Here is a 15,703-nt window from a genome sequence, read left to right as displayed (position 1 = left end):
ATCCTCCACCCACAAGTCCTAGTCTTGTGGGTATTGAACCACCCGTTGGCCAAAAACTGGATGTCAGAAAAATACATATTTACTAAACTTGTTGCTTGTGGTGCTAGAACTTGTTCAGTGTAGCATAAACACATTTGAATAATTGTTATTAAGTTTGTATATATACATTTCATGTGTTACCTATTCTAACTTAGGTTTTATGACGATAATTCAAAAACCACAACAACAACAAAGAGAACACCAACTTCTTTATTCACGCATCTTTTACACTTTTGTTCCCACAGTACAGAGAAAGTAAGTGCATAAAAGTACATGTAGGAGTCTGTCTATGACCGATAAATATTCACCAGATGAAGAAGAGAAACATTTATATCATTAAAGCTTCTATGCTATGTCCATGTTTGACCTATGTACAGGATAGGAGAATGAATGACCACACCAACGATGTATTACAACTCCTCGTGTTCATGTTCATGACTTTCCTGAAAAGAAAAAAAAAGTACTCTGAAGACGAGGCATATAGAAGGAAGCTAAAGTTTTACACATTTATTAAATAAAACCTGACAAAGGGATCCAGTAACTTTGATAACTATTATATGCAGGATTTACCAAAGCTCTGGGCTACCCAGGTACCACATCACCTAACATGAATTTTTCATAAGAAAATATGCACTTTTAAAAAAAAATAGATAACACAGAAAAGATTGGTAGAACATTTCAATTTTCAATATATTGCATAAGAGAAGTAATAGTTTACAGATTTAGGTTTTCAATGATTGACTGGCAACCGATAAACATATTGGTAGGTAGGCTGTCAGGTTATTACTACAAATCTGAGGCAGTTGACATTTGTAAACATTAAACCAAGTCAACCTTTCTTGGGCAAGGTGAAGCCGACTGCCTTTGTAAACATTAAACTGAGTCAACCTTTCTTGGGCAAGGTGAAGCTGACTGCCTTTGTAAACATTAAACTGAGTCAACCTTTCTTGGGCAAGGTTAAGACGACTGCCTTTGTAAACATTAAACCGAGTCAACCTTTCTTGGGCAAGGTCAAGATGACTGCCTTTGTAAACATTAAACCGAGTCAACCTTTCTTGGGCAAGGTCAAGATGACTGCCTTTGTAAACATTAAACCGAGTCAACCTTTCTTGGGCAAGGTCAAGATGACTGCCTTTGTAAACATTAAACCGAGTCAACCTTTCTTGGGCAAGGTCAAGATGACTGCCTTTGTAAACATTAAACCGAGTCAACCCTATAATTTGTATTATAATTTGTTTGATTTTGTAATTACTGGAAGCTCCAATTACTTTTCTGCATTAAACATTTCTTTTATTTCAGTACACCTTAGGTTCTTTCTCTGATAAACCTGGATCAGTGTCCATTGTTAATGTTAACTTGTGTGATAAAGTATTAACAGCAACCAGACAAACATGACATGTTTTTGAATAAAGACTGTACCTGAAAACATTAAATGTTTTTTAATGCAATATCACTGAAATTTCTTAAAATACATAATGACTGTTTGGAATTAAAAGAAAAGATTTGTACCTCAACTGTTTCTGAAGTTTCGGTTCCTTCTTCAGGTTCTTCTTCATCCTCCTCGTCCTCCTCCTCTTCATCCTCATTTTCTTTGGCCAGTTTGGCTTCTTCTTCAGCCTTCTTTCTTTCCTCTTCATCCTGGCTTTCCTTCATTTTCTTTTCAGCATCCTTTAAAAAAACGGGTGTTACTAATACATGATTTTTGAACTAATACAGAAATATAAAGACGAATATATACGTACAATCATAATACCACCCCCTCCCATATTGAGGGTAGATTTCCATTATTCTCTATATCTTCACTACCCTGAAGCAACTTTCTGATTTCTAGCTTCTCACTTCCAATTACTTTTCTAATGTCGTCGAGTCGAGTGATGAGCCCCTACTCGACTCTCACCAAAGTATCAAGGCTGCTGCTACGTGACACACAACTCAATTAAGATTCAAACCAGGCCAGTATTTTATAGAATATACAAGGTTCGTGTAAATTTGTTACACAGTACCGAGCAAGTTTGATTTGATACCATTAAATGTCCGTGTAAATTATCGTGTCCAATAACACGAATTTTTAGGCAAGTTCCCATTTATTAGTTGGAATATTCACTGCCGAAAGGTGATAGCTGTATTAACATAACACTTTCTGTAACAGTTCTGCTACTGGCCAAAACTTTGTTGTAGGAATCTTTTCTGTACAAGCGGAAACCGATACAAAGGAGGATTCCGAACCTCAAACCAGATAGCTATGTAGATATTTTATATTACCTCACCTGCAATACAACAAACCTTAGTTATTACGAATTAGGGTTAGTGGACTATATCAATTAGCTCGTAAAGCTGAGTATATGGTTGAACAATAAAGTTTAAATTCACTTTACAAACAATTCCTATTAAAGAACAGATGCATCGAGGACAAATGTCAAAATATTAAATATAAAAAAAAAGTATATACAAGATGTAGGACATGAACTGTTTAAACACAAATAATTCAACATGTACCTCACAAAGTGAAATAAACTAACCCACCTTTGTAGCTCCCCACGTTTCTTCTGCAAACTTCTTTGCATATTCTGGGTCATCGGTGAGGAGTACATCATCAAATATTGTTCCAGATTTGACCTGAAACATTAGTGAGAAAATTTTACTTTATGCATTAACAATGACAATTTCCAAGTCATAATACCCACTGGTCATGTTGTAAGCACTATCCAGACCAGATTTGTTATAAACAGTTTCATATATCATCTCTATTAAAAAAAAGAGCACTGAGAAAAAAGAAATTACAATGAGGTTAAGATGAAGCTGTCCAATATTACAGAATCGTGTCGTCATCCCATGTTTACCCGACACACATTTTTAGATTATACAGTTGATATTCTTAAACTAGTCTGCCTTGGGTTCATTAGCTTACAGATTAATAGTAGTCTAGTGATACACTTCAGTTTTATTACATTTTGCTTAACTTTTTGTCTTTTCTGTCATTTCCTTTAATAAGATGGACAGAAAATTACGAAACAAAAACACCGTCAGTACATTTATGAAGGTATAGATTATTTACTGGAACAGACCAGTTGAGATTAAGAAAAAAAAAGACTTGAAGCCAATAAAAGTAGACAGAGGGAATATAATAACAGCAGAATTGATATAAAAGAACAAAATTAGGTGATTAAACCATGTAACAAAATCAACGAAAAGGGGAAAATGGGCTGAAGATTTTGTGAAGACTGTTACAATACCACTAAAACGTAAAGACTTTAGAACCAAAAACGATCAGTTTGGCTTCAGGAGTGATTAGAACACACAATCAAAATGTGTTTGTAGCCTTTTTGGATTTGACAAATACATTGGATATGGTTTGCTGGCCAAAACTACAGCAACTGCTGAAAATGATTGGAAAGACGGACACCTATGTAAGAGTTGACGGTGCTCATTATTACTACTTCTTTAATATCTATGCTGAGGCATTTGGAAGAGCATCCAGTAGTGGTCCTAAGAATCAATCACCGAAAGTAAAGAAGAACATGTAATAGTCTGCCATGTCCAGCGCCAAAGGAGCATTTTGCCCAGTACTAAGACTCGTCAAGGTTGGCTGGGATACAATAGACAAAGTAGTGATATAGGCACTATTTTTATTGTCTGTTTCAAGAACAATGGCTGTAATGGTGCGAACTAGGTTAAGTAAGTGATTATTTAATTATTATCAATTATATATCTAAGTCAGAATTATGGTAATGATTAATAACAGAATATCATTAGAGGAAGGGATAGTACGAAAGGGAATCGGTCTTGGCTGCTCATTATCACCTACTATATGATGCAGGAAGCGGGGGAAGAGTTGAAGAAGATTGGAGGAAAGAAAACCAAGGCAGTCAGGTGTGCACACTATAGCCATGATTGCACGTTTTAAGGAAGAGCTACAAACCAGGTAGAAAATTTTAATGAAACAACAAAAGGAATTAGTGATGAATAAAACAAAAGTAATGAAGATTTCATAAAATGACACTGAAAGCACAAACGTCTGTGTAGAAAAACAAACACTGGATGAGGTGCAACAGTTTTTTTTTTAAATATTTTAAAAGTATTATAGCAGCAGATGCAAAAATGCTCCAAAGAACAGGGAAAGGAAACATTTAAAAAGTTGTTTTTGTAAAAATATTGGGTAGGAAAAAAAAGAAAACAAAGGGAAACCTTTATTGAAAGTGGTGATACAAACTGGAAACACGGACTTTGAGGAAGAGCTACTTCAGAAGTTTTTAAATGAGAATTTGGAGAAGAATGGATAAAATCAGTTGGACGGTAAAGAAACTAAATGGAGAAGTATTATAGATGGTGCAAAAAAAAACAACGTTTCCTGGAACATTATTTTCCAGCAAAAGAAGAAATGGACTGGGCACATGGTTGACAGAGGTGGTAGAAGAAAGGGAAAGTGACCAGGTATAAAGGACTTAAAATAAGGCCCGAGTTTTGGGTCTTATTTTAAATCTATTACACTTTATATTTGATTCTTCGTGCTAACTCTTTTATCAAAACAGGTATAAAAGAGATGCTGCTAGAGAAGAAGTGGCTAACGGAAACATTTTGTTCCAAACCTGCCTACAACAGAATACTGATGATGATAACACCATACCATGTTCAACAATTTATAAAATGATAATTTTTTTATTCAACTAACGACACTGACCTGGGAATAAGACTGGTCCAAATATAAATACCTTTTCAAAAAGAAAACTGCACTTTTTTTTATAGCTTTAAACAGTTTGATAGTTACACTTACATTGGTCTGTTTGTAATTAAGCACAAAGCTACACAATGGGCTATCTGTGCGCTGCCCACCACGGGTATCGAAACCCGGATTCCACCGTTGTAAGTCCGCAGACATACCGCTGTGCCACTTACATAGGTTTGTTTGTAATTAAGCACAAAGCTACACAATGGGCTATCTGTGCGCTGCCCACCACGGTTATCGAAACCCGGATTCCACCGTTGTAAGTCCGCAGACATACCGCTGTGCCAATTGCATACGAGAAAACAGTACAATAATAATGAAACTCCAACTTACCTGCCAAATATCGACCCCAACAGCACAGATCTCTGGGTACTCGTACAACTTTGAATCGGGTACATATTCTGGATTATCAATTTCAGGGTGGATCCATGGACCTTTGTAGTCAGGGTTATCGATCTGTCGTGGTTTCCACTCACCCTTGTAACTTGGGTTATTTATCATTGGTGGTTCCCATTCACCATCCATCTCGTCATCCCAGTCTTCTGGTTTGGTAGCATCAGGATCGGGGATATATTCTGGCTGATCCCAATCCTATTAAATTTAAAATCAATATAATTATCATTGTGCATGAAACATAAGATATGTAAAGAATAACAGTGAAATGTTTAAACTTCTACAGGTGTCTGTGATGCAGTAACTTTGATTTTAACAATTAAACTGCAGCTAAACATTCTATTAAAGAACTACATTTTTCAATCATGTTAGCAATGATTAACATGATCTACCTTTAGTCAGTTTTTCCCACATCAAACTTACCCGACTAAAGGTTATATTATAACGAGCCATGTCATATGTAACTATAAATATGATCATTTTCTGCAGATTCAAATCTTACCTCAGGTTTGGTGTCATCAGGATCATCAATCTTGGCCCGATCATCCCAATCTTCAGGTTTCTTAGCTTCAGGATCTTTGATTTTTTTGGGAGGCAGGAAATTCCAGTCTTTCTCCAGCTCTCCGCTCTCAACCTTCTCATTATCAATTTTTACTTCATAGGTATTGTCTGGACGAACAACCAGCGTGTACACGTGGGTATACTCGTCATCCTAGAATGTGCAAAATATTAACAAAAGGTATTTCCAAATATTATTATTATAGCATAATGTTATCAACCTATTGACAGTACTCATAATATCAAAACTGAATTTTTCAAACATCAGTAACTTGTAAAAATTTGCTCAGTTTAAAATAAAGTACACAAAAGAACACTTTACTAAAACTTAAGTTAATAAAGCAGCAACTACGGCACTTACGCAAATGCAAGTCCCTTTCTGTGAGACAAATATTACACAGGCCTGCAAATTTAAACTTCATAAAAGTTATTTTGGTTTTAATAACCGGATTTTCCATAATTCAGCTACACAGATTTAAAAAATTAATATTCATTTTTTTTTTCTATCGCGTATGGATTTTCTACAAATCTGAAAAAAAAAATTGCCCACATAGATACTTGAAACAGTTGCCTCTTTTGTCTAAGGCCTTTACAAACTGCTTCATCAAGCCCAGTTTTATGTGAAGTGGAGGTAACAGGACTTTCTTTGTGTCAACCAAACTTTCACATTCAATGGTCTTCGATCCTGATATTAGGCTGTCTCTGCCTGGCCATTGCTTATTTATATAGTGTTGATTTCGTGCTCTGCTGTCCCATTCACACAAAAAACATGCAAACTTTGTATAACTGGATTGTTGACCCAATAACTCACAAAGGACTTTTAAGTCTCCATAAAAGTAGCCAACCATGTTCTTTGTATTTGACGTTATTAAGAAGTTTGAGATTTTCGTATGTTTCCTTCAAGTGAACCGAGTGAGCAACAGGAACAGATGCATATATGTTACGATTGTGAAGGGTAACAACTTATAGAGGAATCAATGAACAATCGCCACTCGCTTGGTTCATAGACTGCAGCTCCTAGCATTGGTATTAATCCAGCAATATTGTTGCAATAAACCAGTGAACCTGGTATGGTATAAACTCTCACGATTTCTGTACCAGTAAAATGATGTCCCTGGAGAAAGTAAGTTCTTAGCCCGAAGTCTGGACCCAAAAATTTCTGAAGAATCCTTTGGAAGGTCCAAAATCTCTCACCAAATCATTAAGTTTACCTCGTGTGAAAAGTTGTAGTTCACCAGATGTTTCACGTTCAGAACAATCCCTATCATCATTTCTATTGACATCAGATGAAACTGTATCAAGAGTCTGGTGGAGTAGGTACAGGTACATCAGGTCCATGAGCAACAGGTCTTATAGCAGACTGAAGGTTCGGATAAGAAATTTTCTTTTTATTTTGAGTGTTGCATGTTCTTCTTCTCCTTCCGTAGCTTTTTCCCGTATCTACACGGGGTCGCTATTTTCGGTGTTGGCAGGGTTTTTACGGCTGGATGCCCTTCCTGACGCCAACCATCCCCTAATTTAGCAGTGTAAGACTAGAGGGAAGGCAGCTAGTCATCACCACCCACCACCAACTCTTTTACCAATGAATAGTGGGATTGACCATCACATTATAACGCCCCCACGGCTAAAAGGGCGAGCATGTTTGGTGGGATGGGGCCACGAACCCGCAGATTGCGAGTCAAGCGTCCTACCCACCTGCCCATGCCGGGCTTGAGTGTTGCATGAGCAAAAATAGCAGTTATTTCCGTGGTTTCTAAGCTCACGGCAGACCATTGGAATCCCCAAATGGCAAAGACTTTTTCTTACCTATAGTCCATTGTCTGAACACTTTGACACAAATGTGTAGACCCCATGATTTGTCTTGATCAACAAGTTTTATTCCAAAATAAGCGTAATAAGCTTTTTGACAAATTCTGTAATGTTTTTGCCTCTGTTTCTTTACAACAAATTTACCACAAATGTAACAGAATATGTTTATGTTTGGGCCATTTACACAATATCTTGTTGCCATAGCAACAAATAAGTAATATCAAAAAGAAAAAAATAATAATGTCAAAGTGCACACACACAAACAAATACTATCCAGAAATGACACATCATGTGACCTGTTAACCGTTTATATACTAGTGGCGTGTTTCCTGTACGTTCTAGAACAATCAATAAGGCTCATGTCGCATTTGGTCTAGAGAAATCTATAGCCAGTGGTTGTCAACATTTTAAGCACGACAAAATGTGACCCGATTTCAATGAAAATGGTTCGCTTATGTAAAAGTACACGTGACGTTTTGTGAAAAATCTGTACGTGATGGAGAAAAATGGATATCATTTTCGGATTGAGCGTACAGGAATTACTGTAGAACATTTAAAAATTTCAAGACAATTAAACCATCACCTGTGTTATTTAAGCAAAGCCTGTGTTATTTAAGCTATAGGAAAATAGAAACTAGCGTAGATGGAAAAATAGGTCTAGCTTATGAAATTAAAAACAAACAAAAAAAATCATATTACAGCTTTCTGCTTAGTGAGTAGGTTTACTTACCGAATTAAATCAAGATCAATTAACATTATGTTTACACCTTTAAACGACACAAAGAACACCGATCTACTGGCTTTGAAAGTGAATAATTTGATTGATTATGTAACTAATAAAACCCGAAAAGTTGGTATTTGTGATAAATCAGTCAAACATCGAGTGAAGGGTTTCAGAAAACTAATCTTTTTTTTTAAATCTTCATGGACAATCAACTCCACTTACTTTGCATCGAATATCCTTGTTAATGAGCAGGTTCTTTCCTTTATAGTTAAATATAACATGAACTTTCTTGGTTCCAGGACCACAAATGTCAGGACCTAAAATCAAAGTTAATCAACAGAAATAAAATGTTTCATGCACTTCTTGATATTTTTAATCTGCCAAGCATTGTTTTTTTTACCACGTCAAAAGATAATGCACATGTATATGGTAAAATAAACAAGGGTTTTGTAAATAAATAACTCGAACTCTCGTTTATACTTAACTGACCAAATTTTATTACGTTAATCGATCACATAGTACAACTCACTTTACTTTAGAAACACAAGATTAACTACAACTATTAATAAAAAATAAATAAAAAAAAAATGGAATCATTTCTGGAATTTCTTCCTAAATTTTTCCCACCGTGCATTTATTTCCTTGTGTCAATTTTCTTTCAAATCAGCCTATCAATTAAACCTCGTGTTCTCCGTATCTTTTATGACATCTAGAAAAGTACCTACATCTCGGGGCACTAATAATCCTTTAAAACTAAACACTGTCCAATTTTATTCAGTGTACAAATACGACATCTTACCAAACATGAGCAGGTAAGGGGACTCTCCATGAAGTTCCTTCTGATCTAAGCTGCAATCAAAAATTTTCACGTAGCCGCCACCACAATCAATGTTCTGTTCGTGTTTTACCGAGAACTGTACCACCAGCGTCTTGTCTGCATTGCTGAAAGCATCAAACTTACTTGATATACCATAAAATCTTGCATCCTGAGATGTCTGGATTCCTGAATAGTAGGTAAAAAAACAATGTATCGGTTATTTCAACATGAAAAATGTCGTACGGTTAACCCGAGTTAAAAATATGACATTTCTTATTTGGTTGTAGCTTTCGTACATTTCTTAGTTACCATGTTATACCATAAAAGACTTTGTATTTAACTAGCATCTAACTCTTGAATTTGTATCCAAGTTATCACATAAGTAACTCAAAAATTAATGGAGAAATATCACTTCAATATTTGCCTGATACAAATTGTATCTATTGTAAACAGCAATAAAAAACACAAGTGATCAGTTTAATTAACTTCAATTTATTTAAACGTGTGTTTTATATAAATATCAACCAGTATTTTCGCTCCACAGACAGAAACTGTCTCCGTCAACTTATGAAAAGCTATGTATTATTTTCAGATGAAATCCAATGTTTATTGTATAATAACAAGTTTTGCCACCCAAACAAGTTTCTTACCTTTATTGAGCTCCTCGTCACCATAAAATTTTCCAGCGGTACACACGAACTTTCCCCATTCTTTGCCTTTGTGCTCTGACTGAACCCATCTTTCTTCCCATTTATCTAAAAATTAATGTTAATATTTAAAACCTTCATTCATTAACTTAGCACAAGATAAAGTATAAATACAAACACACACAATATACATGCTCAGCTTTAGTAGTTAGGCAACTGCCTAGTGTAGTAACATTAAAAAAAAATTATATTAATTTTACTTTCCACAGAATCATCTATTTCTCACATCTTTTACTGAGATTTTGAAATGGTGTTCATAAACATCACAGTATTATCAACTTTAACACAGAATAAGCTTCTTCTAAATAAAAAAAAAGGTTAAATAAGTAGCTTTACAGGCCAAAAATCAAGTTTGGCCAAAGCTAAACAGTTCAAAGAAAAATAAAGACACTCCTGATTAAGTGAAAACTTACTATATTTCGCTATATTTTGTCAATGTAATGTGTTGCATTTATAGATGATAATAGTGTATGGGTTGTGCCAGGGATGGGATTTTTCTTTCATCTTGCTTACAGCAGAAAAAAGCCCTGACCCTGATTATATAGTACACACTACACACCATGGAAAGTGTCTAACGAATTGAATTTTTCACTTATTATCATGACACAAAATGGTTGAGGTGTATCATTGTTACAACTTACAAGTATATCTATCTCAGTAAACAAACGACTTTATACAACTTCTTACTTTTGTTTTCTCTCATAGCTAGAGAATGTCTCCTATTCCGAAAACTGTAAACTAAAAAGCTCCATACAACTACAACTTACAAATATTGTATTTAAATTCATAAATCTCTATTTCACGTTTCACTCACACTTTGATTTATTATTAAGTTCTAAAACCCTAACAGTAACAAGCCAGTTTCTCAAAACCTTTTTTTTGTACAAAATATTACTTAACATTATTTTCCAATTGTTGGCAACAGCTCGTTCATGGGTAAACGTTAAATTTATCTTTCCAGTTTAGTCAACATTACCAACAATGATAAAGTTTCAGTTGTCTAATGAAATCTCAGGCTTTATTAGCTTTTTTTTTGTCGTCAAGTCTAATACTAATAGTAACACTAAGCTGACTATATTAATTACTATGCAATAATGGATTTTCAAAATCACATCAACTTTTAGTTTTACAACAGTCTTAAAACTATACAATTATGATGTTACTTGCAACATCATTAGTTTATCATCAACATAGTCTTACAAAGATTGAAAACTAACGAAACGTCAATGTCAAGAGTTGGAATTAATCTACATCATAATTATTATGCTATATACGTTACCGCAGAAGCTTAGATTTACAAATAGAATATAACTTATATGAACAGGTTACTTACCACCGTCGTTAAATTGTTCTTTAAAATATACGTTTGACTCACAAAATACCACAGGGAGAATTAAAAGAGTTGAGAGTATATATTTCATTTTAAAGCTCATTACAGAAAAACGGTACAAATCTAAATACTGGTAAATGATGTATCCTCAACCATACCCCACGCGCTAACAAGCTCTACACATCGGCAGGTTGGCTGCTTTCGTCCACGCGAGAGCTTACAGATGGAACGCACTCATTCGTTGTAAACGTGGCCAATCAAAAGTATCCACGCACCAACATCCTTGCGACTTCAATGAATCTACCACATTACTATATTATTAGGTTAAGACCATTTCGTTTGTGCAATTTCACGTTTTTTTGTTGTTGTTGTTTTGTGTCTTATCAAAGTTTACTTTTTTTAAACTAACCATTGTCTGCTATGATTTGTAAATATATAATACGTGTTTAGTAACTCTTGTTATTTATGACATCTTAATATTTTTAATGAAAAAATTATTTATTTGCAAAATTAATAATAGTGTAAACAGTCCGTTGTATAATTTAGCGCTAAAATAAATGAACAGCAAAATTTAATACCAAAAATTGGTCGCTCAATAATATTATCTTTAGAGAATAAGTTAGTTTAAATACCTAAATATTTACGAGACATCAAGCGGTAAAACACGTAAAGTCAAAGCTATGAATTAAAAATGGTTTATTTTACGAGATCACTGCGATATTATGATACAACTTATCAACAAGAGTGACAGCATTTTTCTTGTTTTAAATAGTGTGCTTAATGTTTGCAAATAAACCTACTTATGGAATTTTCTCGCCAATAAACGAAATAACACTCTTTACTAACACTGAACTAAATCAACCCATTGGATATATCTTAACTTCCCATTGAACTGAATAACTCACTGAATCACAGAACTAACTCAATCAGTAATTCAATAATTACTCATTAACTGTCTGAGGCTTAGTCGTTACTGATTAGTCAGAGGTGTAGCACACGATAGGGTAGATCGGGTATTTACCCGACCGCAAAACAAATTATTATTTTATCCTAACGCTTTGGTTCGAGACTGTAGAATCTGTGCTAATGTTAATACTAATGATGTTTATTACAGATGTGGTTTGTAATACACGGGTTCGTCGTCCCTCCATTGTATGAAAGGCGACTTGGTATGTGGCAGGTTAAAAGCGGCTAGATATAGCATGTGTAGTAAGATTGAAGACACAACTAATATAAATCGCTCATGTTATTAATATCCTGCCTTTTTTTTTTCTACATATTACACGGCCTTCTTGATTTTTAATTTCCATCAACTTATTTTTTGTCGGACTAGTTCATTAGCCTTTAACAATTCAATTCATATAATGCAAAAACAAATTAAAATAGTTTTAAAAAATTGAAAATTTGGTACTAATGTTTGTACAATCCTTTATATATGTAGAATTATATATTAGTTTATAAAAAGTAAAAATGGATTCATAATAAACTATAGCAGAGGCTCGGAAATGGGGGGTGATATAGCACCCCCCACTTTTACATATTTCACTTGTATAGCAACTGTAAATTATATGTTATTAATTTTCTGGAGGTATGCCCCCAGACCCCGTAAATTGAGCTACTTTTGGTAGCACAGGAGCTGATTTTAGCAGTTTTTTATACTTTCAATCTCTTATTGTAAAAGTTACATGTCTAGCCAAGCACTCCCACTTTACAACTCCTCCCTACAACACTATAATAGTGAAAATAAAGTAAAATATACAGAGTTTTCTTTGCTTTTTCTCATAATTTGAGAAAAACTGGTATCTCAAGGTGTACTGGACCGACAAATTAAGTATCACAATAATAGGATCCTTAGGAAATTATACGTAATTTAAATAAATCAAACTTAACCCAGAGAAAAAGAGACTGATATAGTTATAAAAACAGATACAGAGTTTGCCTTAGTAAAATCTCTGTCTTTTTTTTTCCTTTTTAGTCACACACACGTGTAAGTGAGAAAACAAGAAAATCAATTTAAATTACTAGATCATTAATCACTGCCGTGCCTTCAGAGGTTGAGAGAATGGTTTGATAACTAGGTATGTGATATTGAATCCCGCTTGTAATCTCTATTTTTCTAAGTCTTCTGCTTCAAAGATACAACTGTAGACAGTTAGTTACAGGGATACAATTGTCTTTTTGTTTGTTTCTTGTACCGCTCTGTAGAAATCCATGTTGAGTGTTTTTATCACAACACTTCAGAGTCATGTTTTGTTTTGTTCCAGTAATAAACAATTAACATATGAAAATGGCACGTACAATATATACACAAATAGGTTATATAGGGTGCAACAAAATGTAGATATATATATATAGAAAAGGGGGGTCATAAGAGAAAAGTTGCAAGGCCTCCTATCAATAAATCCATTGACTTCTGGACTGGTTTCTTTCAACAATTTTTATTTAGGATGGTATAATATTCTCATCCTTAAGATATCGTCTCCTTGATTCATTACAAATTCACCACAGTCTGGAATGTAACGTTTCCTTCTCCTGTCGTCCTTTAGAGGCAGTTCCTAGTAATATGTCTTTTTAAGTTAGAATTGAAACACCCATCAAGTGGATTACATCCTTCATCCTGAGTAATAATCTATCTAATTAAAGGATTGTGTCTACAGTTCCTGGTATTATGCCCTTTTAAGTTACAATTGAAACACCTTCTGTACTTTCCTATATTGCCTCCCAATGGCTCAGTGGTTAGGTTATGGACTTATAACACTGAAAATCAAGTTCTAATACCCGCAGTGGGCAGAGCAAAGACAGCCCATTGTATAACTTTGTGCTTAACAACAAACGAACAAATTTCCCCAATTCTTAGTTAGCAGTTATCTAATGAATCATCTGAGCTATTCCAGGCCTTCATCAAAGACAGCTGATGTTTTTTAACTTATTGATCTAACGAGGTCATAATTTTAGTTGTTTATCTGTGGCTTTAATTAATTCAAGTTCCTTCACCAACTGAATAGATTCGTTTAAAGATGTACATCTAGTTTACTTTAATCTAACTTGGATAACCATCCATTATAGAATCTATGATTTTATAAATGCTAACGAATTCTCGGTAACATAACTGGGCCACATTTTCTACAAGTTAGACTAAAGTTTCGTCCTTCCTTCTCACTATTCTTCTAAATTTTACTATGGAAACTTTCTTTTGATATGTCACACTAAACCGTTTTCTGGTAAGGCAGCCATAGGTGCTAAAAAGTCGTTATAGCTGTCAGCTGAAAAGTTGCTCAATGATGTTAAATTTAGTCCTTTTAAAAGAGCAGCAAGATGAATATCTGGTTTTTCAATACTTCAACCATTCATTCTGGAAATAGTGCCAAATATCCCTCCGATATGTGGAGCTAGGAAGGTTCTGTGGCCATAGATGTCTCAGCAATAGTGGGTTTATTTATTCCATATTCCAACATGTTTGAGAATGGAAGTATTTAGCAGATGCAGGGAGAGGTCTAGTTTAATCCTAGATGTTTTATTCTGTCACTAATTTTCTTTTCTACTTCATTGATTTTTCTGTTATAATATTTGTCCGTTCCACTGATGCCCTTTGTTGATATTTACTTGTGCTCTTCTGTATCTCTTCAGTTTTGTTATTACACTATTTCTAAACTTCATAGATGTATTTACGTACTACATTAATCCTTCTGTACGCCTCTAAAAGTTGCTTCAATCTTGTCTTCAGTGAATATTTATTTTTGTTCTTAATTCTTCTTTAAATCTTACATCTCTTTCTTTTAGCTCCTCTCTTTACTTCCAGTTTCAATATTTGTAACAAACCAAACAAACAAAACTAGTGCAATAAGATAAAACAAACAGTCGTGGATAAATTACAAATATTGAACATTTAATTAAGATGATGCGTTATAATGAAGCATGTAAGTATTTAAACACTTGTGTTTGTGAAGTTGGTAAGCTTATGAAAAAACGTACTTATGAAGTCGTCGAGTAAGTTATGAGGACGATTGTTTGTTTGTTTTGAATTTCACGCAAAGCTACATGAGGACTATCTGCGCTAGCCGTCCCTAATTTAGCAGTGTAAGACTAGAGGGAAGGCAGCTAGTCATCACCACCCACCGCCAACTCTGGGGCTACTCTTTTACCAACGTATAGTGGGATTGATCGTCACATTATAACGGCTGAAAGGGAGATCATGTTTGGTGGGACTGGAATTCGAACCCGCAGATTGCGAGTCTAGCTCCCTAACCACTTGGCCATGTATGAGGACGAATGGGGTAACTAAATGTCATATTTTCCCAGCTACGGTAGCGTGACGATACAAGTTTCGGTAATTCAAATTATTTTTATCCCGATATAAGAAATATGCAAATATATAACACAAAAGCCGTACACAACGACATATCATTATTATACAACTATGCAAGTATAACACAAAAGCCGTACACAACGACATATCATTATCATACAACTATGCAAGTATAACACAAAAGCCGTACACAACGACATATCATTATTATACAACTATGCAAGTATAACACAAAAGCCGTACACAACGACATATCATTATTATACAACTATGCAAGTATAACACAAAAGCCGTACA

General features: G+C 34.6%; 1 protein-coding gene across 1 annotated transcript; it reads right to left on the bottom strand.

Moving 5' to 3' along the window:
- Positions 1–231: 231 nt before the first annotated feature.
- LOC106468176 (calreticulin-like) lies at positions 232–11,316 on the bottom strand. The gene is made up of 9 exons (XM_013928588.2): positions 11,104–11,316; positions 9,714–9,818; positions 9,046–9,249; positions 8,469–8,563; positions 5,658–5,867; positions 5,096–5,353; positions 2,563–2,655; positions 1,549–1,707; positions 232–482 (listed from the first exon to the last, which is right to left on the bottom strand). The coding sequence occupies exons 1-9, from the start codon at positions 11,201–11,203 to the stop codon at positions 450–452; spliced, it is 1,257 nt and encodes a 418-aa protein (XP_013784042.1). The 5' UTR covers positions 11,204–11,316; the 3' UTR covers positions 232–449.
- Between the last annotated feature and the right edge of the window lie 4,387 nt (positions 11,317–15,703).

The sequence above is a fragment of the Limulus polyphemus genome, unplaced genomic scaffold, assembly GCF_000517525.1.
Source record: "Limulus polyphemus unplaced genomic scaffold, Limulus_polyphemus-2.1.2 Scaffold2901, whole genome shotgun sequence".
In the NCBI taxonomy this organism is placed as follows: Eukaryota; Metazoa; Arthropoda; class Merostomata; order Xiphosura; family Limulidae; genus Limulus; species Limulus polyphemus.
Note: the sequence above shows the minus strand (reverse complement) of the source record. Positions and strands in the feature narration are given on the sequence as shown.

Bases quoted from the DNA above. Each gene is read 5' to 3' on its own strand.
- LOC106468176 (XM_013928588.2), bottom strand. From the start codon at position 11,203: ATGAGCTTTAAAATGAAATATATACTCTCAACTCTTTTAATTCTCCCT. The intron at 9,250-9,713 runs GTAAGAAACTTG...CCTACTATTCAG, and splicing joins TGACGAGGAGCTCAATAAAG to GAATCCAGACATCTCAGGAT. The intron at 5,868-8,468 runs GTAAGTGGAGTT...TGCACATTCTAG, and splicing joins ACAAGGATATTCGATGCAAA to GATGACGAGTATACCCACGT.